The 25,455-nt window shown below is 39.9% G+C and overlaps 2 protein-coding genes across 4 annotated transcripts; one reads left to right on the top strand and one right to left on the bottom strand.

The window, feature by feature from the left end:
* The first annotated feature begins 1,729 nt into the window (after positions 1-1,729).
* slc43a3a (solute carrier family 43 member 3a) lies at positions 1,730-13,356 on the top strand. Of its 3 annotated transcripts, none has more exons than XM_020596086.1 (13): positions 1,730-1,903; positions 4,079-4,451; positions 5,234-5,363; positions 6,607-6,653; positions 7,452-7,528; positions 7,668-7,760; positions 8,367-8,506; positions 8,611-8,756; positions 10,340-10,483; positions 10,654-10,761; positions 10,856-11,042; positions 12,877-13,000; positions 13,131-13,356. In XM_020596086.1, the coding sequence occupies exons 2-13, from the start codon at positions 4,262-4,264 to the stop codon at positions 13,278-13,280; spliced, it is 1,536 nt and encodes a 511-aa protein (XP_020451742.1). In that variant the 5' UTR covers positions 1,730-1,903; positions 4,079-4,261; the 3' UTR covers positions 13,281-13,356. The 3 variants fall into 3 exon arrangements, with proteins under 3 accessions (XP_020451742.1, XP_020451741.1, XP_020451743.1); XM_020596085.1 differs by lacking the exon at positions 1,730-1,903 and adding an exon at positions 2,595-2,774; XM_020596087.1 differs by lacking the exon at positions 1,730-1,903 and adding an exon at positions 3,885-3,969.
* Positions 13,357-16,158: 2,802 nt separating this feature from the next.
* On the bottom strand, positions 16,159-25,323 carry LOC109957941 (uncharacterized). Its single transcript, XM_020596201.1, has 8 exons — positions 24,313-25,323; positions 23,117-23,424; positions 22,843-22,907; positions 21,360-21,517; positions 20,648-21,163; positions 17,321-18,595; positions 17,047-17,195; positions 16,159-16,836 (listed from the first exon to the last, which is right to left on the bottom strand). The coding sequence occupies exons 1-8, from the start codon at positions 24,914-24,916 to the stop codon at positions 16,159-16,161; spliced, it is 3,753 nt and encodes a 1,250-aa protein (XP_020451857.1). The 5' UTR covers positions 24,917-25,323.
* Positions 25,324-25,455: the final 132 nt, after the last annotated feature.

Here is a 25,455-nt window from a genome sequence, read left to right as displayed (position 1 = left end):
TAATAAATGTATTCATTATGCACACTGACATATTTAACATTCTGTATATCATATTATAGGATTATAATTATTGATACTGTGCACCTCATATTTAATTTTACAGCTGGTGAATTTGGAACAAATTTTAATTTACTGCTGGATACCTTGTGACTTCCCCACCAGGGATCAATAAGATTATGCTGTATTTAGTTTTATTCATCTCAGATGACTGAGGTATTTGGACTTGTTTTAACACCTAAATGTCATTATCTTATACATTAGCCAAGACTTATGCCGATGTATGGTCCTCTTCACTTTCTTTGGTGTATGAGATTTGAAGGAAACCATCAATATTTTAAGACTCTAACTAATAACTGAATTTTCACCTCATTATATCTTGGGTTGCTGTGAAAAGGTGCCTGTTAAAAATGTCAGCACACCATTACTGTCTCTACCCACTAACCTTCAGGCTTCTCTCAAAGTAAGTCAAAATGTCAGAGAGATAGAGGGCAAAGTAATTCAACGCGTCTCTGAAATGTCTGCAGACAACATCAAGTTAGAAATGTGTTGACACTAGACCATGTACATCTTGAAGAAATTCCTGTGTTTGGGCAGATCAAAAACATTCTTAATGTTGATTCCATGCTGTAAAATTTTGTTCCCGTTGGCCTTTGACTCACATTTTCATGCCCACCATGTAAAAACAGACAGTGGCTGGATTTTGCTCAGATCTGGAGATGAGCTGGACCACACATCACTTGACATAGGTACAATTGATAATAATTTGTATAGTGGATTGAGACATTTAGGAAAAATGCTTTTGATTTATAATTTCACTTTTAAATAATTTCTGAGATTGTTACAAGTTGTGAATTAGTATTTTGAATTTGAATTCTACAATAATGTTTTACTATATCAGCTTGCAGTTTGTCATTTTGAGTGTGAATTTTGAAATAACTTATGAGTTATGAATTTGCATTTAGAATTTATTTGATTAATAAAACTTTGGTGAATAATTATAAATGTATTTGTTTGTTAATTAAGGGTAAATGTTTGACTCATAAAGGTACAAAATGGCTTGTTGCTCCAGCTGTAGTTCATTGGGTACCAACCCAGTACCTTTCCAATGGACACAACGTTGTACTGCAATGTACATTTTTTGTCACTGGGGGTGCAAAGATATTATTTTAGAGGTACAGAGAAGAAGGTACAAAAATGTACCAATTTCAAAGGCACAGTTCTTGTAGGGTACAGCTGGAGCAACAAAACATTTGTACACTTTTAGGGCCAATCCTGCACCTTGATTTATTTATGTGTAGAGAGCTCTGCACAGACTATAAGCAAAGTGGACAAGCAATTTACACGCAGTTAACCAGGCAGGTCTATTTATTAGCATTTTTACTGAAAAACCTAAGGTGATGAGGCCACATCAGCTGCCTGACATACTCTAAGTAAATGAGAAATGTATTCATAATTCAAATTTATGTTTATCCACACAAACCTACAAACCACACCACAATGACTAGAGTTTCTAATAACATCATTATTAAAAAGGCCCTGTGTTTGAACCATATAACAAAACATGTCATCTCATTGGTGATCTTAAGTGTATTTATTGTTCTGTAGTACATTTTATCTCTAAGTATCAGAGACAGAATGGGTTACATTAAATATGCTGTCACGATCATATAGGATGAATAACATAAAGTCCATAAGATTAGACTATAGCGAGAATTACTGCGTTTATAATGCCCTTTCGTTAATGTGGTTCCCCGCCCTGTACAGATGCAGCACTTGCAAATACAGCTAGATCACAGAGAGACAGTGCGACCGTCAGACTGTCGCTGGGTGCGAGGCGCATCACTGTCCTACGGATTCCCCGCACAAACGTCCTGTCATGTTTGGACCACCTGGAAATTACACGGTAACCATTCATTCAATACACACACTGTCATTTGGGTAATATAACAGTTGCGACATCAAATGTTAAAAACATGTTATAGTCACGTTTCGTCTTGAGGCAGTTTTGCGTCCACGTTGTGCGATGTGTCACTACGCGGAGATTAACAGAACTAATCTGGATTACAGTGAGTACCGCTGTGTCTGCTGTCCTCATGTTATGAGTTTAGTTTGAAAAGATGAGGGACATCTGACTGTTCAGTGTATGCATTATCATTATTGTATGATAACGCTGAATAGATTACATTAAATTCTAAGACAATTGTTACTAATACTTTCATATTTTAGCCGAATTTTGATGTTAGAGTTGGTCAATATGGACATGCTACTGGGGAGTTTAATGTGAAGGAATAATTACATTGAAAAAAAAAAATACGTACAGTATATAATGCATTGATTGTTGTTTACACAATCTGAATTCGCAAAGCAACTCAAAGTAACTTGTAAATGTAGCTGTTAAATAAAAGAAATAAGCAACAATATTTCCCTGAAAGTACCTCAAAGTGTCAGTACAATCATTCAACAAATGGACTTAGTTTCTTTCCTCTACTGCATAGGTGTCAAACTCAAGGCCGAATCATTTTATGTGGCCCTTGAAATCTTAAATTGCGTATGGTTGTCTTAAAATAAAAGTCTACGCTAATTTAAAACGTACACTGACCATAAACTACATCTCCCACAATGCACGTCGAAGTATTGCAAAAAGACTGCAGTGTTTAGCACCCCGCATTTAACCAGCAACTTCCCGATAAGTGAGATGGAGAAATACCAACAATTAATCCCAACATGTCCAAGAAGAGAAAGGTTGATGCAGAAGGAAGGCAATTTAACGAAAGGTGGGAAAGCGAATATATGTTTCAGCTGCAAGGAGAAAACCCGTGTGTCTTTTGTGTCATCAACAATTTGTCAAAGAATTAAAAGACAGACTGCAGTTGTAGCAGGAAATGTGCAAAAAAGCTACAGCAAAAATGATGCTGGCTTGATGTTATTGTTGAGGAAAAAATATGTTGAATTTTTATTGCAGTCTGTTCAAGTTCATATTTTTGGTTAAATCATTGTCGGTTTAATCCTATTTAGCCCGCAGCTGTGACTGTGGTTTAATTTTCGGCCCTTGTGTGATTTGAGTTTACTGCATGAACTCTATTAATTTATAAGAAAATATTAAGACTGATGTTACCGGATGGCGCTTTGTAAGTTGAGCCTTTTAAACCAAATTAGAGACTCCATTTAAAGTATTCCAGCCAAATAACATTTTTATTTATCTGAGTATCCCGTATTTGAGAATTCAAATGTGTTAACAAATCCCAGAAGTTGTGCTCCAGTTCGCTTAAATTTATATTTTTTATTCATTTTTTTAACCTATTTTAATGTTAGCTTATATTTCTGTTGTAAAATCTTGTGTTTTTACATGTACTCGTTATTTTGTATTATCTGTGACCATGTGTTCTGTTGTTGAGGTGAAGCCAAAAACAACTTTACACCAGGTGGAAAATAAAGTTCCTAACCCAACCCAACCCAACCTAACCTAGTCATCCTAGTGTCCCAGCAGCTGTTTCACTCAGTGTTTGAGCTGCTCCACAGCTTCTGCTCAGGTTTAAGCAGACGCTTCTTAAACCTGTGCCAACATTACATTTTCGGTGTTGACTTGATGCACCACCTTCACCGTGTGAGCTGGACACAACACACTGTTGTGAGCAGCAGTAGAGTAGCCTACAAAGTAAACATGCTCAAATACTGTTGAAAGTTCAGTTTCTGGTGTGGAGAGAAATGCCAAGGACTTGCTTGGGATCCTCTGCATCTTTACACAGCCACACTAAGCAAGAACAATATTTAATTTAAAAATAATTTTTAAATGCATTAAAATGACTGTAGAAAAATAATAATTGTTGAGTATGAATTGGTTCACATGGTTAATTGTATGTTATGTATTTAATCCATTCAGACCGCTACACTGATGCTCATTCCGCACTCCTGTATTAAAGTGGAAGTGTAGCAAAATAAAAGCCTGTGACAGGGAGCACTGCTGCAAAGGTGTGGAACAATATGCTGTGTCATATTGTACTGTCTGGGCTCTAACTGAAAGATGGAAAAGAAGTTAATATCTCCCTCACACCTGTTCTATATTTGTCCTCTGTCGTAGAAACATTTATAGAGCAGAGACCTGAAGTTCCCTGGACAAGCTGAGCAAAACTCTAGAAACAGTCTGCTTAAGAAGACACTGTAGGAACAGAAAACCACAGAGGAAACAACTTTCTCAGCGGATCCAGCCTATACTGGAAACACCGTTTGCCCCTTTTGGAGCCCTACGGACAGGAAGTGAATTATGCAGAGGAACGAGGCTGGTACCAGGCCACGCTACTGGCTGACTCTGGCCTCAGGGATGCTGGAGTGTCTGTGCTTTGCCGGAGCAGTGTTTGGTTATGCCTCTCTGGTGTTTGTGCTGAAGGACGATGGATATTTCAGCCAGCTCTGTGTCAGCATCCCAGGTACCAACGACACCCTGAACAGTACAGGTGAGCTACTCTGCTGGGGTTCAGGTTCAAGAGGTGGTCATGTTGCTGGGACGCTCATTAAAGTGTCCCTGCTGGTGAAAAAAAATTGATTTCTTGTTTAGAAAGTAGTTGTTCTTTTAAAACACCAGTATCAGACTAAATAGAGAATATTTCCTAGAGAAAGTGTGTGACCCGCTTGAAAATATCTGGCACACTTTTCAAAGAAAGGTACTGGCTGATTTATAAAAAGAAAGACTACTTCATCTTTACAGAACACAGACACATCTCTTGAAAATGAAGCAAAAAAGCACAAATAAAGCTGCATTAATAGTTTATGTTGGCTATTTGGGGGAAGAAGATTCTCAACACACATTAACAAACACCCCAAACACACTACAACCTTTGAGTTATGGCTTAAACAAAAGCAAATATTTTTAGCTAATAATTGCCAGCAGACACAGAGCAACATTATCATCCCACTGGAAACGGAAAAACAAACAGCTGGTAAAACAATCTCACCACAAGGTTAATTCTGTAGTTTCCACCTTTGACCTGTCCCTACAATCAGCAATGAACTTTTAAGCCAAAATGGATGAGAAGTCCTACAATCCTGTTGAAGAAGAATATGTGATATGACTGCAAATGTCAGAACAGCTACTGAATGGAGCCTGTGGTGGGATTGTTCTGCCAGTAAATGCCTCATTTAGATTGTTTACTGCCATTAGCTACTGTGGCGATGTGCTCATCAGTTTGGGCCGTTCACTGCTTCTTTTCATCTGCTTGTCATTGTTTCTCTCTCACAGACTGTAGCAGACAGGATGAGCAGTTCTCCCTGGTCTTCACCATCGCCTCATTCCTCAACAACTTCTCGACTATAGTCAATGGCTATATATTTGATCAGTTTGGCACCATGGTGGCCAGGCTGCTGGGAATGTGAGTTCATTGTCAAACTAAAATAGCCAATCCAGGCTGTAGTCAAAGACCCCAGATGCATCCATTTTGAAGTGTTTTAAGAACATGTTAATCCAAAAAATTGTTAACTGGTAAACATACCCTGATTTTTAAATCATATGTTTATTTATCTGTAGTTTAAGAGACATTAATCCACCATAAAAGACATTAGTCCAACCTCAGATCATCAATGAGACAAATGCTTGAGTTTTAATGCACTACCTTGTCCTGAAATTGTTTTCAGCAGAAATAGCAAAAGTCTAGCAGTGTGAAAACAAGTTATTATTCAAGCTCACACAGTATTTCAGTTTGCAGTTGAGTCATTTCTACAGCTTACAGTTAGGATAAAGGGGCTCAGTAAGGGTTACAGAGATAAAGGTTGGGAGTGTCTGACACAGGCAGAGAGATTACGCTCAGGCAGAGCCTGCTTCATTTGACCCCAGACCTGATCAGACCCTCATATTTTTACAGTCAGTATTAACTGAGCTACTGTTTATCCCTATGGTGCATTTTCACTCATGTCTTCATGTCTGCAAACATCTACAAGCATATCGGTGTTTTAAAGTAGCTGTGTTTGCATTACACAGTGACTATTTAGGTTACTTGTTTATTGTGCACAGTGCATATGTGAAATAGATCACATGATATAAGTCATCAGCTAAAAGCCCACCCATGAAAAACACTCAGACTGAGCATGTGTTTAAAGCAAGTAAAGAAGTTATTGGGAGATAAACCTGACTACTTATTTACTAGAGTAAGCTGAAGCAAATCTTTAATTATTGGCATGCACCATAGTTTTGATCATCTGCCAGTCAGAATGAAATGATCTGTGTCAACCAAAGAGATTATTTACTAAAACAGGGCAAAAGCCTCATGCTTGCAATCCAAAACATCCAACAAATCCAGAAAGCCTTAAGCTGCACTCAAAGTTGAACTGCAGCAAAAATGACAGAAAAAATATTTCAAGCACTCTTAGGTGGCACAAGGAGGTTGTTTAAAACTTTTATTTAATTGGGCATTTCCATAAAAAACACAGACCAGTTTCCACATCACCATTCATAAGAGTGGAAACTAATTTTTCTAATATATTTTTGTTTACTGTTGTGTTTTTAATATGTAAAGATGTCTTCAGTCCTTCTGGTGAGTCTGATTGTGTGTATCGTTGGTAGATAAATGAAAACGACATAGACGTGTCTGCTCAAAAACAAGTTTTGTATCTCTCCAGATCTCTGTATACTACTGGAACCCTTCTTGTGGCCTTCTCTAGTGCAGGTAATGGCACTCCAGCACTCACATAGATAATAAATACTACCCCCTTGTGACCATTTCAGACAGTTCACTAACCCCTTTTAACATCTGTAGCAACTACATAACCTTATATCATTAGAGTTAATGATTATAGACACACATAGAAATAGTTTTCACATCACATTTTAAGTGTGTATCATTGCGCCAATGCTGAAAGGCTTCCAGAAAGCAGGCAGACATACACAGTTTTAGCCTAACAAACATACATTCATCTCTCCCAAATAGTTTGTTTATATTGTATGTGAGCATCTAACATTACTTAAGTATGATGAAATCTAGTTTATTTTTAAAAATACACTTAACCATAATGGCAAAATAAAGTTAATATGGAAGTTAGCTCGCTTGCTGGCTAGTACAGCTAGCAAACCTCTGACAAGCTAGCTCTCTGTGTTCCTGTTGCATCTCTTTCAAAACCATTTTAGAGCACAACCTGTGAAACGAAATGTTTACTCAGTCACAGCTGGCATATACACCATCTTGGTAAAATCTAATCAAATAGTGGGGATAAAGTGGGGATGGAAAGTTTTCAGACCCTTTCATTTTTCTACATTTTGTTATGCTTCAAATTGCTCTTAAAATGGATACAATTCATTTGTTTTCTCATCAGTCTACACATGGTACTCCACAATGACAACACGTGACTTCTCTGTGAATGAAAGGAAAAGGAATAAATTCATAATCATGTCATAGCTACAAAATCAAGGAAATACTTTCTGAAGGATAACAAAGTGTGGTGAGTTCACTGAGTCCACTGTCCTATAGCATTGTCAGCGCTGCTCTTTCCTGCCTTGTCCTGCATTGCTGTGGGAGGAATTCTGCTCCTTCTAACTAACATACAGGTGAATACTCCATATTGCTCCTCTAAAAATATTTTAAGATAAAAAAATGCCAGACATGCTACATATAATTATTCATTGTAGCTTTTGAGATTTCCAATAATGTATCCACTTTTCACTGATGTCTTTGTGTGTCGAGAAGGTGGGCAACCTGTTCACCACTCACCGCTCCACCGTCATCACCGTCTACAATGGGGCCTTTGACTCCTCCGCAGCTGTGTTTTTCATCATCAAGGTCAATATAATGCTACATTCTGGCAGCATCAGAAATCATTTATTAGATTGGCAGTTCACATTTCATGATTGTAGTTCTCTAAAGTCAACCACAGAGAGTTGACTCTAGAGAAGTATACAGCTTGCTGCAGTGGCAGACACACTAAACATTTGTCATTACTGTGCATAGAACAGTGACTAATTTGATCTACAGCCAGAGGAAATATAAGTCTGGTACATACTTTATGAGATACAAGATTTCAAACAGTTTTCTTTGTTGCATTTAAGAGCCCATGGCTTGCTTTTCCTTGTTTTCTGACTTACAGTGGGTACGGAAAGTATTCAGACCCCCTTAAATTTTTCACTCTTTGTTATATTGCAGCCTTATGCTAAAATCATTTAAGTTCATTTTTTTCCTCATTAATGTACACACAGCACCCCATATTGACAGAAAAACACCCATGGGCTCTTTAAACCCAGTTTAACTTAAAATGTGATGGAAATACACAATTAGTGGTAATGGTGCTCTGTGCTTCTTTTGATATATATTTTCATTTGTACATTAAATTCTGTTAAATTGCTCATTTTTTTGTTGAGCTTTACCACCAGTTTTTCCTGTCATTTCCAGGTGCTATATGAACAGGGAGTCTCTCTCTGCTCCTCCTTTGTTTTTTTGTCATTCTGTAGCATCATACATGTTTTGAGAACCTTTCTGCTGATGCCGAAGAGCCACATCCCCTACCCTCTGCCTGAAAACTACACCTATGGGTGAGAATACTTTATAGATTTTGTAGCAGCTGTTTTCACTGAGGTTTTTCAGATCAACTTCATGGATGAGACATAACTCTGATACTTTTTTTTCTAATGCTCAGACTAACTTGTGGAAAGGCCAACACTTACAATGTGAAGAAGTTTGAAAGCATGAAGGACTGTGCAATGACAGTTTTACAGGAGTCGAGTGGGATGGATAACACAGCACCAGCACCTGAGGAAAGTACAAAGGCCCAAGACTCAGGAGGTTCAGTATTTATAGAATTTATACCATTTTTTCCCTCTTAAGATCCATAAATGTATGTTTGGAGAACATGGTCGAGCAATAAATTTGTACATAAATCGCGTTTCAAAGGGGACTTGAAAACATTCCAAACTAAAAATGGTTTCTAATTGTCTATACAGATGTAAGATCATATGTTCAATTATTCTATTCACAGTGCACTTTTCTTCCTTAATTCCTCTACAACACACACACACACACACACACACACAGTACTGTTTATCAGCAAGTCTTCATCTAATCTAAAGTTCAATAAGGTGCACAACCAGATGTAGCCACCTCAGGAAGTACACAGTTTTTGTGGTTCAGTTGTTTTGCTATAATTTAATGGACACAGGACTGAAACTGATACCTACTTAGGTTAATCTTTCTATGTCAAAAAATGTCATTCTCAGTTTCACAGTACCCAGTCTGTCTGATAAACAGTTCAGATGCTGAAGATTTTCAATTTACTGTCACATATGACAAAGAAAAGTAGTGAGTCTTCACGTTTGAGAAGCTGAACCAGGGCTTTTTGCTTAAAAAAAAAAAAACTGAAATTGTTAGTCAATTATCCAGATAGTTTTCAAAATTTTCTGTCAGTTGACTAATTGATTAATCAGCTAATTGTTGCAGCTGTGAAGGACACTTTCTACCTGTTTCCTGAGCTGTGAGGGGATGACCACAGTGGCTAAGTTTATTTTGAAAGGAACTACAGGGAAACACCAATTCCCCTGTACAGTTAAATATCACTGTACTATCAAATGGCCTGGAGTTAAGCAGAAGATAAATGTTAGTTATTTAAAGGTAAACTGCTCCTTTACTTAGAAGTGAAGGAGAAAATACAAACCATAAACAAATGCACTTTAAATCAGTGTTTTTCAAACTTTTTTGAGCCACGGCCCATTTTTTACATTACAAAAATTCCCACGGCACACCGCCAACCAAAAGTATAACAAAATGACACAATTTAGCCTAATACAGTATATTTAATGACAATTTAGTATTTTAATTTGTTTATACTCAGCGTGAAACCTGGGCCTGTTTAGATGAATACAAAGCTGATATCCTGGCAGGAAGCTCTTCCTCAACAGCTCTGTCTCTGTTTTAGCCTTTATAGCAGTAAAGGCTATTAAAATAAAGGTCTTTGTGGTTTTTCTCATTAAAGTTGCCTGTTTCTTTGTGTGTTCATGCAGGCTAACACAGTAGTCTGTGTTCTTGTTTTGAAGTGATGGGTGTTTTGTTTGGAGATGGTGTTTAAGTTTGCTTGGGACTATGGCAGTGTTGGATAGCTTTTCCCAACACACAAAGTATAAGTCGGTGCAGTTTGATCCCTGGTGAAAGTAAACTTTTGCTGTATTGTCTTGAGCTCAATGTTTTTGCTTTCTTTTGACCACCACTCGTACTAGGCTCTTCATCTGAGTTAAAATTTTGTCCAGTGTCCAGCTTGGAGTCTGCATTCTTCCTTTTCAAATATTGAGGTTTAAATAGGCTAACACAAGTATTAGAACATTTATTCAACTGCAAAAAGCACTTCCATCAGATCTCATGTGATTTTTCACATTTAGTGGCGAGTTTCCGGAGCTGCGTGCTGTCCTGGCTCTTCCTGTGGCACCTGCTGTGGCTGTCCATAATACAGCTGAGACACTACCTCTTTATCGGAACGCTCAACCCCATGCTCAACCGGCTGGCCAACAATGACCCCAACCAGGGTAACTCACTATAAAATCACTAACTTTATTATCACACATACTGACTGTCCATGATTTAAATCTTTCTCCTTGATCTCCTACTGGGCTTCTCTTTATCATCATCCAACCCCAACCCCACGTTTTCTTCTATCCTTTCTGTGGTCATTTCCTTCCCACTGTGTCTCCCTCAGTTAGTCAGTACACCAATGCATTTGCCATTACCCAGCTGTGTGGAGTGCTCTGTGCACCCTGGAATGGACTCATCATGGACAGACACAGGGGAAAACCTCTGTCTCCTGGTAAATCAGTAACCAGTGTTATAACTGGCTCTCTTCGTGTGTTTGCAACTGAGCAACTTCACGTATTCCTTCTTAACCATTTTCCCCGTTGTAGGAGAATCAGAGCGGGAGGCAGACCTGCGCTCCTCCTGTCTGTCTCTGTTCCTGACCTCCCTGCAGTGCCTGCTCTTCTCTGTGTGTGCTTCTGTTCCTCTCCTGCCGCTGCAGTACCTCACATTTATTCTGCAAGTTCTCAATCGCTCCTTCCTTTACGGCGGAAACGCAGCCTTCCTCAGCATTGCGTGAGCACCTATTACATACATACACACAAAGGGTTGGTGGACAACATAAAAGAAATGGCTTTCAAGGCCTTTCACACCTTCTGTGTGAATGCAGTTTTCCTGTGTAATGTGGGACACAGTATTACATTTTGTCATCATGATTTTTTACACATTCTATTATTTTAAAAACTCTATAGCTATACTGTTAAATTGCAAAGATACTGGTTTAACAACACTATCTATCATGCTTAATTTGGCAAGGTGGAGCAAACAATGGGAGAGTTATAACCATTAACACTCTATAAAACATCTACAGACTGTTGGACTGTAAAAGATATTAGTCAAATTTTCTAATGTGGTATCCCTGTTCCCTCTCTGAAGCCCCAGTATGAATGAAGAGCAGTTACAAAACCCCAACAAATCCTACAGCCAAACCAGCACCACTTATGATTTCTGCCTCCTGTCACTCCTGTCAGCTCTGGAATGCGAGTCCACACATTACACATACTAATGAGCAGTGTTGTAGTTAAGTCACTAAACCTCGAGTCCGAGTCGAGTCTTGAGGCCCCAGTGTTCGAATCCGAGTCAATAAAGAATAATCTGTCAAGTCTGAGCTATGTTCGAGTAGAGTCCCCATTACCTGAGTCGGAGTCTTCAGGGTCTGCATTAAACATAATTGACACAGTTCTCACCATTTTATATTCCAAACGTTCTAACAGTGTATTGCATCACTATAATGCCTGGCAATTTGATACATAAAAATAATTTATAGAAAGGCGGCGCGTGCAGGGTACAGCATGGTGTGGACAAATGGGTTTTAATATGAATGTCTTATGCCAAATTATTATGGCTTATAACAAAAAAAATCTGAGTCCTCATCTCCAACTTCGGAGTCCGAATGCAGTCAATGCTAGAGTCCAAGTCCAAGTCATCAGTACTTAAGTCCAAGTCAGGTCACAAGTCTGGAAAATGTGGAGTACTCGAGTCGGACTCGAGTCTGATTCCTGGACTCGAGTACTACAACAATGCTAATGAGTGCTGCTAAGAGTACAAATACCTATATAACTGCCTCTGTAATTGTAATACAATGTTTAGTCTGTGCTTGGATTTCAAATTCATTATTAGCACAACTGTGGCCGGAGGAAAGTGTAAAAAACATTCATATTGTACATTATGTGGAAACAGAGGAAAACATTTGGACAAACTGTATCAGTAGTCACAAATTTACCTTCACTAGCACTGAAGCATACTTAACAAGCAATTTTCTTAAAAGACTATCAAGCTGATAATATAAACTACAGCCTCTTTTAAACTACTTTACAATCTCTTTGGTTTAGTTTTCACAACAGAGTTTCAATGCACAATTCTAACACAAAGAGCCTAAATGACTTGCAGATTTTTTTTCTTTGAAATAAAAAAAATTCTCTCCTTACAAAATGTAGAACACAAAAACAGTTGCTCTCTCCTCAGGAACATTAGCACAGGTTTTTAGTGCTTATAATTAAGCATACAGGTCACTGCAACAGGTGTCTTACAAAAATTATTTTTACACTGAGCAACATTAATCTGTAACTGAGGTACTTCAAAATAATTGCTAATTACTTTACCGCTGCAGCAGTAAAATGGACAGAAAGGAAAAATAAATATAATTTGTTTTGATACAGGTGTCAATTGTAGTTTCATGATATACTGTAAAATGTTACTGTACTGCAGATGATTAAAGTTTAAAGTGACTGAAATATCTAAGTTGCCTTGATTAAAAACTGAAAGACAACTGTGGGTACAGGTCAGAAAGTTCGACAGAGCCGTGGAAGTGACATTTCTCTCTCTCTCTCTATCTCTCTATCTCTCTCAGTTTTCCAGCCTGTCACTTTGGGAAGCTCTACGGCCTGGTGATGTCTGTGTCTGGTGTCATCTCTCTGCTGCAGTACCCTTTCTTCACCCTGGTCAGAGGAGCTCTGGGCGGAGACCCTTTGTTTGTATGTTAAGAAAATTTTAGTTAAAAAAAAAAAAAAAAGGACAGTGGGGTACGCACAGGCAGAGGGCTCACTGACAGTTGTGGGATGCTGTGACTGACTTCTGATAAATGAATGTTTTGATCTGTTTCAGGTGAACATTGCTCTGATCCTCCTCACTCTGCAGGCGTTTATCCATCCTGTCTACGTCTTCATCCACTGCAGGAAACTAGCCCGCCACAGGGAAGACGCTGCCCAGAATAAAGCCACCTATGGCTCCACACTGGATGAAACCAAATTATAGAGGGATAATAAAACAAATGTTTGTCATTGTCTAGATCTTTTACTTTTCAGGTTCTGTATGCTTCTGTTAATTTTTAACAAAAATGTAAAAATTAAAAATAAATTAGAAACTGCATTAATAAAATTAGAATAGTATTTCTCTCAGCTTAGCTTTTAGACACCATTTGGTTTACGTTTATTCATCACAACGAGATATGAATTATACACATTTTCATATATTTGTGTATTGTACCATAGCCATCCCTGGTAGGCTGGTGGTTAAGGCGTAGCGCTCTCGCCGCTGCGCCCCACGTTCGAATCAAGGTTGGGTCAGGAAGGGCATCCGGTGTAAAACACGTGCCAAATGTCAACATGTGAGTCGTCAGTGTGACGATTTGCTGTGGCGACCCCTAAAAGGGAAAAGCTAAAAGTGACTTTTTATGTGTATTATACCATAGTTATGATGACAATATAGTTGTTTAAGAAATATTAAATCCAAATCAAATAAAACACCAGGTTTCAAATGGAGATACAACTGGGTGTCTCCTATATATCTGTGATGATATTTAGTGTATTACTTTAGGTCTATGGTTATGTTTGAAAATAATGTCAGAAAAATATTCAAATCTCTCTATATGCTGTTGGCATTTTGTAAGACATTACCTCAGATGCTGGTAGAACACCTGACTTTGTTTTTCCGTGTACGCTCAGCTCTCCTGTACTCCCCCTCTAACTGCACGGGTTGTGGCATTGAACTTTATAATTATAGAGTTTTCTAGTTTTCTGAGGGGCATTGGTGCAGATGGACCTGAATGCTGACCACAGCTCAGATGTGTCTAGATTAGCAGGGGACTCTAAAGAGAGGTGAAGGCATCTGGTGATGGGCCTGGCATAGATTCCTGGCAGACTTTAGGATGATCGGAGGAGAGAGGTGGGAAACATGATGGGCCAATGATCAGATAAAGTGATGCTGCTTATTTGGCCAGTTATAATTAGGTCCATAATATCAACACAGGACCAATGATTGACAGAATCCCTTTAAGAAAAGGAGGGGGCAGGGGGTCACTGGGTTTAAAGGACAGCTAATGTGGACAATAAAATCACCTAAACTGAAAAGGATTTCAGATTTAGTAGCCATAAAAAAATTTAAATTCTAAGAATTCATCTATAAAAATCTTGTTGGATTCAGAGGCTCTGTATAACTGCACAAAGCACTGGAATGGACAGTTCAATCGTAGCAGTGATTTGTAACTTGCACACTGATCAGCAAACATACACTCACCAGCCACTTTATTAGGTACACCTTACTAGTAAGAGGTTGGCACCAACACATTTTCACCCAGAGAAGGTCTGCTCACTGGATTTTTCTCTCTCTTTCAGACCATTTTCTATAAACCCTACAGATTGTTGTGTGGGAAAACCCCAGTAGATCAGCAGTTTCATAATGCTCAGTTCAAACTTCAGCTGATTGTCTTGAACATGCCTACATGCACTGAGTTGCTGCCATGTGATTAGCTGATTAGATATTTGCATTAATAGCAGCTGTACCTAATAAAGTGGCTGGTGAGTGTAGGTTTACAGTTTTATTAATGATCATCATTAAAAACCATAGCCAAGACCCAAACACATCCTGTAAGCTGTGGGAAGTTTCAGGGTACATAGTTCACCAGGTCTTTGCCAGATTTAAGCGAGAAATAAAAATCTAGTTGAGGGGTTAAAAGAATTTAAAAGACAATTGAATCTTTCCCAAGTCTTTATATTTATGCTTAAGTATGCTACTGCTGATCTAGTGTAACAGCTCAAACTGTAGTATTTTTATTTCAAAGTTTGACATTACAGTAAATGAAAAGCAGTTATTTTCATGTACTGGATGTGAATAGATAAAGAATCTCAGTGTAAGACAAACTCATTGTCCTCACACACTTCACCCATCATGTTAACAGCATATAATGTAATGTATTCTACTCTGTAAAACTTTGAAAAAAATATTTTAAATTTGCTACACAGCCAACTAATGACCTTCTGAAATACAGCAAAGCAAGGAGTAAACATTTCTCCCAACTTAAATGTGCCAGCATGTTTTATTCTATGCGATTGCCTTTTTTTTATTTTTTATTTCAAACTGTTTCATCGATCTTTAATGATTAACTTATCGCCATTTTACTCACAAATTTTCTTTTCTGTGAAATGAGTGAAGAGCATCATGAAGTGAGCTATTATTTGGTCTGTGGAGTTTTCTTTCACAATCTACTAATTCATAACACAAAATACACAGTAATGATGCAAAAGCACAGTCGCTTGGTGGTAGTTTTACATACTACTACCATGTGGGACAGTCTACACACTTGAAATCACAGTTAATATATAGATTTGTTAAAATGTTTTAAGGATAAAAAAATAGAAACACTATTGTAGTATTGAAACAATGTAAGGCACTACGTACTACAAGGTACATAAAACAAAATTGTTGATCAGTAGTAGAGCTAGAGACTACAAACAGATTCTTTGTCTTCCTTCTCTTGAGTCTGAAGGAAATGGAAAAACAATTCCATTTTATTTCTGAAAAAAAGGGGGAAATGTAGTACAATTAGAGATGAATATAGAGATTTCAATCAATAAAACTTTAGACTGAATCTTCCAACCAAATTTAAAACCCACCCTCTGATCCCCAAAACATTGGTTTCTCTTCCTAATAGGCATTTAGTTTAGACATGTGTATAGCCTGTTATGTGCCCCCTGTTTGGATACACTGTGCTGTTCCTCATTTTTGTCAGTGGGCCAATGTTGTGCTGGAGCTTTGATTTATGATTTTAAAACTCTGATAAGAATCCTGTGAGTGTTACACACATAGCTGAGTGTTAAATTTGCATATTGTGAAAAAGGAATGAATGTGTGTGTGTTTATGGGATCTTCTCAGTCCCACTGTTCTTCTCATCATTCCTAACTGCTGTTTGTCCGTTCTCAGTACTGGGCATATTGTTGTGGTGCAGAAACAAGATGGCGTCCAAATTTTCCGGTGGAATGTTGGCTCTCTTACGGTGAGTGGCTCCTGCTCCTTCCTGTACAAAGTCCTGTGCTGCATTACCTGCCACGGCAGGGGCAGCCAAGTAGGCTCGTGCCACTGTGGCCAACAATGGAAACTGCACTGCCTTTGTCCTCCACCACTGCAGGGGCTCCACTCCCAGGGAAGCCCCTTTGTCAGCTCTGAAGACCGACATCTCCATGTCTACAGACTCCTCCACAGAGCTCTGTCTGCTCCGAGGGCCAGAGCAGAACAGGTCTCCCAGCAGGAACTCCATACCAGTGAGCCCACACTGAGAGCCTGGATCTGTCGACTCATTCTCATCAACCTCTCCTACATCACTTTCTTCATCTTCGTCTTCTATCTCTCTGAAGTTGATTGGGCGTGATTCTTTGAGGCGTTTGCTCCTCCGCAGGAATTCAGTCTCTGATTCTGGTGACCCGGGTGAGGGGCTCCTCTTACTCCGGTTCTGCTTCTGACCTTGGCTCCTCCTCCTGTCCTCCTTCACAATCCTGACAGCTTCTTTCTTCAGCCAATCAAAAGTGGCTGTTTGCTCCTAAAAATAATCACAGCTAGAAGATTTACTATCCTTCACACAATAATATAAATATGATTCAAGATTGTTGAGATGGTTACACAGACTTTTTTTTAAACAACAGATTAAAATAACAGCCTGGACCAAAGTGGCGGACAGACTGACAGCGTGACATTACCATGCCTCTGCTATTCACTACTAAATTCCCTGCATTTCAGCTTTGTAACTCACCTTCTCATCCATGAATCCTAGCCCATGGAACTGGGGGTCAAGGGAACACGCCACACACAAAACCCTGTTGACAAAAGGACTATTGTAACAGCTCGCCAAGTTCCGCCTCATCATCCTCTTCACCTCCTTCAGGACAGATGACGAATCCCCTGGCCGGGTAACGAGGTGGCGGGAGAGCAGGCCAGTGAGAATTGGTTTGATAAGAGACAGACGGGGAAAGGCCTCTTTGGCGAGGGTTCGACAAGCCACATCCAGAGGTTTGAGGACCAAACACAGGGCCTCGAGGCGAGGGTTCGACAAGCCACATCCAGAGGTTTGAGGACCAAACACAGGTCCTCGAGGACCTTCCATTCAGAGCGCAAAGTGGTGGTGCTTGTTGAGGATGTGTTGGAGGTGGAGTTTGCGTGGCAGCTGCCAGATGAACTGGATTCTGAAGCCATTTCTTCTTTAGGCAAACCCTCCCCTTTAATTTCTTTTATTATATCACAAAGAAGGCTTTTATGTTTGATGAGCATGCTCAGTAGAGGGTACAGCTTATTCCAGGTTGGCCGGCTATGAGCCCACGACTTCAGCTCTGCCTGTTCTTCTTTGGTCAGCATCTGCAACAGGGTCTGGGCATGATGCAGATATGAGCCTTTGTTCTGAGCAAGTGACAGGAACAGGGTTGAGAGAATACCCTGGAAGTGAGTGAGAGTTTTGGAAATTATGGTGTGTGACATCACTTCATCAATGCAGCCCTGCACAGCGCTGAAGAAACATGGGACAGATGGTAGGCCTTCGCTAAAATGGCAGTGCTCTGAGGCACGCGGTTCATCAGGTAACAGAGAGTCATCCTTCTCAAGAAATGTTGTTGAGTTTGGGTGAGAGATGCTTGCTGCAGCCTCTCCGCCTTTCTCACTTTGTATCAATCCCAGCCTCATCTTGTTCCTTGCCTCCCCGCCCAACAGGACCAGATTGGGCTGGGAGATTCCCCACTCCTGTGCCATCATTTTCACTTGAGCCTCCACTGCTTGGAAGCTGAAATCTTTCACTCCGCTCTCTGTCAGTCTTTGTGTTGCCAGGGCCAAATTCTGAAAACTAAATGTACAGTCTATGTAGTGTGCCCAGAGGGTTAGGTACCTCTCAGTGCTGCTGTGCCAGCTATGGAGCCAAACGTCCACACTTAAAGTGACAAAGTGAGGAACTTCCCTCCGATAGCTGGGAGGTCGTCCACGTCTCCTGGGCTCAGATTCGATGGGAGCAGTGTAGTCAGAGAGATCCTCATTTTCTCCACTTCCTGCTTTCTTCCTCAGCAGCTGAGCCAGACTCATCTTGCCTCTCGTATGTTGTTCTTTCAGGAAGTTCTCGAGCTGACAAGGTAATGGCAGTTCTTTGCAGGAAGGCTGCAGGGTGTGGATCAGCTGTTTGAAGCCTTTCCCTTCTACCAGAGCTGGGGGCTGGAGATCCACAATGAGAAAGTTGGCTATGGCATCAGTCAGCTGAGCAGACAAAACCAAGGGGAGTGTGCTGACCAGACCGCTGTTAACCATCGACTGGAAGCGCTGTTGGCCTTTTGAGACAAAGAACAAACATTCAATCAACAAAGACACCCCAACAGTTTGACACATTTCTACACAGCCTGTTCAAGATAGTTACTATACTGGATACTAGTTTTAGGTAAACCTGTGAATTTGTTTGTTGAAAAAGCAGCAATAACACTAAGAAAGTAGCTTCAAGGTGGTTAAAAAGGAAAATTGTGGTTTCTATGGCTTGAGTCTTATTTTTACCCATGCTAGTGATGTAGCTCTATGGGCAGCAATGCTGGTCAGTCAGTCAGTTGGCTGGTTGTTCACCACAACTACTGCATAGACTGCTACAACACTTTGCACAGACATTTATATACCCTGGGGATAAATCCTACTGACTTTGGTGACTTTAGTGCTACCAGCAGGCCAAAATATTTAATTTAAATATAGCTCTATAAGATAGATTAATTTAAATACTGTATAGACATTCATGGGTTCATGTAGATGAATAATAATCACTTGAGCAATCTGTATTGCTGACAGTTTGTTCCAAGTCTGATTAATGTAGAGCTGCCTAGTGTACAATAGCATAGCTCTGCTGTTGTCTTCATCACTTGTATCTAAGTGGGTATTGAGTGTAGTCTGGGCAGGAACTATTAAAGAAATTGGAACGTTGAAGTTAACGCAAAATGTTTGCAAAGAAAGTGCAAAATTTGACTTTGACTGTAGATGGGCCAAACAAACATTTTCTTTATCAGCATATTTCTTACAGAATACTCAGTTCTTTTTTGTTTTATTACGTGATAAACAGACCAGGGTAAAGTGTCTCTTTAATACTGACTATCATACAAACATACTGAAAATGAAAGGGAAAGGATCGAGAAAGAAGCAGTGCAGATCCAATTACAGGTGCTCGACTGAACATCATTGTGTAACTTGAGTTAAGTCAGATGATTGTGCATCCATTTGTACGATAAGGCTGGACTACTCTTCAAAAGTTATCATTATATTACATGATATAACATGAACGCCTAGTATCAAACAAGCTTGAGGTGGTGAGAAACATTACTATTACTGTAATGAAACCTACATTTTTAATGATATGAATACAATATATATTTCAAACTCATGGTTTGTTGTGTTCATTATCAGTAGTTTAAAAATGTAGATTAAAAAACTTCGGTGCTGGCTGCAAGTGTGCTGCTTACTGCAGCTGCAGCAGGGGACTTGGCTTTTAGGCTATCGAACACGGTACACTCGTGAGCTTTTGGGTATATTTTGTTTGCCCAGGTATTTCCATAGGTTAGTTGTGTTGCATTGGCCAGTTTTGCATTTTGCATAACAAACACTGCAGATAACGCTGTCTTCGTCAAGTTTTGAAAAGTGTAATCACACTTCAGATAGCTTTCGGCTCGCCATTGCCTTCTGTATTATGCTTCAGCCCATGGCTTGAGCACATTGCAGGGGTGACATCACAAGGTTTACCCTCACTCGCTAGGTGCGCTCCAAAAGCTCACTGCTTTGGGCCAGATAAGCGTGATTTCCGTTCAACTGTTTTATTTAAAATGTTTTAATACATCATTTTATTAAGCTGAGTTTTAAATAAAAGCTAGGAAACCATTAATTGCACAATACAATATCTATCATGCCAGGTGGGACTCTGTGTATAGAGATAAAAAGAAAAAAAAGGACAAAATACAAATAATAAAATGAAATACAAATTATACAATAAAGTTGTACATGTTAACTGGATTCTTACTTGGAGATTACTGCTATTTCTGTAGTTGTGGTATCATTTAGTTTTATCACCAAATAAAGTGGTTTAGATTAGATTACTTGGCTAAATGTTTGGTTTGTTCGCAATCTGTCTGCTCATTTTCCTGCTCTGCTGGATTTTGCGGTAGCAGTGTTATGGCTCTCAGCAGATATTCTGCTGAGTAAAATGTTATAATAAATGTTATAAATAAATAAATGATGGTGGAATCTCTGGAAATAAGGATGAAGTTGTATTAAAACAGACCTTTCCTTTAACCTTGCAACTTTGATATGCTCTATCTACTGAGCAATGCAAATAGGCAATTGACAGCAATAGTTACCTATTACTGGAACATTTCGGTCCTTGTTGTTGTCACGTGGTCTGATGTGGTGCTTGTTCGTCAGATGGTTTTGGAGGTCTGCTGCCCCTCCAGCACAGCCCACATGCTCCATACATAGTTTACATACCGCAGTGCTCCGGTCCAGAGGCCGACCAGTTGGGTCTGGCTCAAACCCAAAAAAGTACCAGGGGCTGTTCTGTGTGGCGTTCGGGCTACTCAGCAGTTTCTCAGTTCCAGGCATAAAATCATACTTTTCCATCGAATGAGAGCTAGGGGATGGCAAGGAGATCATGGAGGTGGAGGTCAAGGCAGAGCCAGAAATCCCGCCTGAATCATTAGCTGCTTCTGGATTTGACACTGTTGTCACATCATTAATGACAAGCATAGGGCTCTGTGATTGGCTGTGGTCTGACCAAAGCGATGTGCTGCTGGGTTCCGGGAGGGTGACTAATTGGATGTCCTGCAGGAGCCGCAAAGCTGTTTCCTTGTCTCCAACTTGACATTTCACATTGTCAGCTGTACTCCCACCAAAAACAAAAAACACAGGATACTAGAAGGTTGTTCATCTAGTACATTTTCAGTTTTAAGGCCTTCAGAAAAACATTTATATTTAAATATAAGTTTACTGTCAGCTGAAAAATTGTGAATGTGAAAAACCAATATAGACTAGTCTGCATCTATCACAACATTAACCCAGTGGGACAGAACTCACCCATCCCCAGGCCCAGCAGGGAGGCATAATCCTTGCCAATCCAGACCCTGAGCTCTGTTCCCTCAGAGATGGGCTGGGAAACCCTGTAGTAGATATGACGGTAAAACTGGAAGACAATTAGGTTGTGTTCCTCCTCACTGCTTGTATATGTTACATACCTGAAACAAAGAGCAACCACACAAACAATGCAACTGTGACCAACAAAGTAAGCGCTAAACTCAAGAATAAAAAAAAATTGCAAGGGAGAAAAAGGAAAGGAAACAAAAAAAATCCTTTGCTCAAAAGGGTCCAGTACTCACTGGTACTAGCACTTCTACGTTTTACTTTTTGGTGTACCAAGACTTTTTCTCCCCAGTGTTCTGTCAAGTTGTGCAACCTTGTTGAGAGATGTTACCTTGGTAGCAGAATCTATGAATTTGCGAATCCTACCCCCGCCTTTAACCCTATGCTATCCACCTTGAGAGTCTGCAGACCCACTAGGTAGCACAACTCAACAGAACACAGTACTTCTCACAAGCTCACAGTACTCTTTTCTGTCATCTCAGTGGGCTCATTTCAGATGCACTGCATCTCGCCTGGAAAGTGGGCAAGAGCAGACAATAGCAGAAGGGGGCAGTGACAAAACGCTTCAGTCAAGACAGACAGTTTAGCGCCTTACCACCAGCCTTTACAGCAGTATTCAAATTACAGGGGGAGCCAAGGGGGTTAAGCTCCCCCAAAGAAGACCCACCTGAGCTCCCCAAAGCTAGCTAGTAGCTAAATAAATAAATACTGACATTTTGGAGGTCCCAAATAATCAATAATCATAAACAATTTTGTTATATCAATTCTAATCTGTCTCTTGTCTTTTTTCTGTTCTACACTCCTCATCCCAGAGCACAAGAGTTGTGATTTTAAGGTTTACTTGCTTGATCACAGTCTCTGCAGTACCTGCTGTTTACAGATGAAGTATGAGAATAGCCTGTTTTACTTTGAACAATGTCAAAATAGAGGCGACATGCGTGGCCTGCAGAAGTATCTGATACGATGGTCACACCACCCTAAAGTGGATCATACAATTTCCACTCCCTAACATGAGCCACCTCATTACAGCAGCGCACAAAACCAATGGTGTGCAGACTGTGCAGTGGTCTGATGGCCCCCTGCTAACATGTGAATGAGGCAGAGTATATGGAAGAATCATGAAGTTAAATTAAACACATTTTAAGACCTTTTCAATATATTTTAAGATCTCAATGCCAGTTCAAGATATAACAGGCTAATTTGCATATAAATAACTTGCATTTCCCTATTATGTTTGCTAGTTTAGGTAAAGTCAGTTTAACGAGTAGGGTTATTAAACAGAGCAGTCAACGGGCCCGTAGTACACAACATATCTGACTTTTTCAGATGATAACAAGTTTTGCCTGGATTTGACTAGGTGCATGTCAATGACACCGTGTCTATGAATTAGAATTCAACAAGCCACAAACAAACTACCCACCTCATCCAGTTGGATTTGTTTTCATCAGAAGCATCAATGTATATGAAAGCAGCATCATCCCTAATCTGGAAATGGGAACAATATGTATGACAAATATATTTATGAGCAATTCTATACAGAATTTCTGCTGGTTTGTTAACACAAGTCTATAATATCAATATTATGGAGTTTGAGTTGCCTTTGCACATAAATGTAGTAAAACAAATAGCTCTGTTTTCTGCAGTAACTTTATTTTAAGCTGTCTCTTTACAGCTATACAATCCAGTCTACTTACAGCCCAAGAATACTTGAGGCTGGTCGGCATTTGTCCCCTGCACACTTCTCCTACAAAGGGCCCAAACATGACACCTTGCTGAAGGTGACACTTGGCGAACACCTTCATCTCTCCCATCTGTTCCTCACTAGATCCAATCTCTCCACACAAGTACAGGCAGGAAGGCAAGGACAACACTGCTCGGGAAGGGCCGCCATGGAGCCATGGATCCCCAGGTGGCAACACTGCATCTGGGACATAGTTCTGATTTGAAGCATTTTGGAGAAAGGAAGCATCCTCAAAGAATTCTTCATGGTTGAGATCCAAACCTGAAAAATAAAAGAATAACCAGTCAGAGATGGAATACTGTTACTGACTGTCCCCTTCATGGAACATGTTTCCTGTTTCTTTTGATGTTCTGGTTAACAAAATAGATATGATGGAAATAATATAGAAAACAAGAGCCTTTTGGGGATGTTTCTGCATTAGAATACGGTTTTTACTATACAGCATTAGATATATTACAGTAGGGCAAATACACAACATTTACACATTATTCATAGCAAAGACATAACCTTGTTTCAATTGCTTATATTTTGTTCTTCTACCAAAAAAAAGGTTGTTTCTTTAGTGTCTCGTTTTCAGCAATATGTTGGTTGATTCTGACTTTTTGCAGATATTTTTCTGAACATTTCAATCAGACTGTAATTTCTAAATTAATGAATCCACTGCAGTGGTGGTGCAATGTGTGCGTGCTTGAGTTAACTTCTAATAAGAGTGTCCACTTGTCTGGTGGCAGGCCTGCTGGGCCAGCTAAAACACCCTGCTGCTTGTGGCTCTTAAGGGAGGGTGTCTGGTGAATTTAGAGGGAGCTTTCAGACCTGTTGTAAAAAAGTCATTTGTCATTTGTGGTGTAATGGGAAAAATGTAAAAAGACAAATCCAATGCACCATGACAACCATAACACAACCATAACTAGAGTCTGAGGTAACTCAACTGCGCATGCGTGCGAGCTCAGCGATTGGTCTGTAAACACTACCCATGTTGCCCAGTGAAATGTGCATATTTTGCAATAAGTGGTAAATAAAAATCATCGATAATTACCTGCAATGTACTAAAGCGAAAAGTAACGAGCCCCACGTGGAAATGTAAGTAGAAAGTACAGATATTTATGTTAAAAATAATTACGCACGTAGAAACCTGAAAAATCTACGTACCTTGAACAACAGTGAAAGCCGACTTCTCATGCCCCGTGGTGCGTATCGATACCATGCTGGTCCCCTTTTTCTCCACAATATGGTTCACGGGGATGTCAAAAGTGAGGGGGACCTCGTCCATGTTGGTGATGTGGTCGGGCTGGATCTTTTTGTCGGTAATCTTGATGGCCATCTTTTCTTTGTAATCCGCTGGCAGTTGCTGCGCCACGGTAGTCTTTGCGCGGATGGAGAGATGACGCCTTTTCATAAAACGAAAGCACCAAGACGGACCTCCTTGAAAGTGTTCGATCTTCATGTCTTGTGCTATCGTTGTTGCCTTCAGTCGAATGGTGACTGTAGAGACGCTTCTCCCGGCTGTTCTTTGTTCAATAATCCATTGTTCAAGTTGGTCTTCTAACTGTGGCCACCTCGCTTTGTTCCCGCGGAAACTCTGTTTCGTCTTTTTAACTTGGCGCAGTTCATTTTCTTGCTTCCTCCAATTCCGAACCATAGATTCACTGATTTTGAATTCTTTCGCAGCTGCTCTATTCCCATTTACAACCGCATAACTGATAGCCTTAAGTTTAAATTGTGCCTCGTAAGCACGTCTCTTCACTGGTGCCATTTTCGGGGGTCCTTAGACCGGTGTAGACTGGTTTATCGCTGCCAGTACGTAATACGTCCCTGTGTCAGCGGGAAATGGTCCGACAGTCAATCAAGCGGAACGCTTACCAAAGTCGCACAACAACATTTTTACAGATTTTGGAACTCAGTGCACACATAAGGCGCACCGGATTATCAGGCGCACGGCCGATTTTTGAGAAAATTTAAGGCCCTTAGGTGCGCCATATAGTGCGGAAAATACGGTAAGTACAGTAACGAAGTATTTGTACTTCGTCTCTTCCCACCTCTGGTATGTTTTACTGACGTCATTTGTTAAGTTTGATTATGGCTATTGTGCTGCTTAAAGTGCTGGGTTCATGTTCACATTGAGGTGGGTTACACGATGTACAGTGAGGAACAGAAGTATTTGAACACCCTGCGATTTTGCAAGTTCTCCCACTTAGAAATCATGGAGGGGTCTGAAATTCACATTGTAGGTGCATTCCCACTCTGAGAGACAGAATTTAAAAAAAATTTCAGGAAATCACATTGTATGATTTT

Source organism: Monopterus albus, unplaced genomic scaffold (genome assembly GCF_001952655.1).
Source record: "Monopterus albus unplaced genomic scaffold, M_albus_1.0 scaffold29.1, whole genome shotgun sequence".
Lineage (NCBI taxonomy): Eukaryota > Metazoa > Chordata > Actinopteri > Synbranchiformes > Synbranchidae > Monopterus > Monopterus albus.
Note: the sequence above shows the minus strand (reverse complement) of the source record. Positions and strands in the feature narration are given on the sequence as shown.

What these genes read in the sequence shown, in the direction of transcription:
- slc43a3a (XM_020596086.1), top strand. Translation starts at nt 4,262, where the DNA reads ATGCAGAGGAACGAGGCTGGTACCAGGCCACGCTACTGGCTGACTCTG. An exon ending in TCCTTCTAACTAACATACAG is followed by an intron (nt 7,529 to 7,667) that starts GTGAATACTCCA and finishes TGTGTCGAGAAG; the next exon opens with GTGGGCAACCTGTTCACCAC. An exon ending in GCAGCCTTCCTCAGCATTGC is followed by an intron (nt 11,043 to 12,876) that starts GTGAGCACCTAT and finishes TATCTCTCTCAG; the next exon opens with TTTTCCAGCCTGTCACTTTG.
- LOC109957941 (XM_020596201.1), bottom strand. Translation starts at nt 24,916, where the DNA reads ATGGCACCAGTGAAGAGACGTGCTTACGAGGCACAATTTAAACTTAAG. An exon ending in GGCTTTCACTGTTGTTCAAG is followed by an intron (nt 23,425 to 24,312) that starts GTACGTAGATTT and finishes TTTATTTTTCAG; the next exon opens with GTTTGGATCTCAACCATGAA. An exon ending in CCGAAATGTTCCAGTAATAG is followed by an intron (nt 18,596 to 20,647) that starts GTAACTATTGCT and finishes TTGTCTCAAAAG; the next exon opens with GCCAACAGCGCTTCCAGTCG.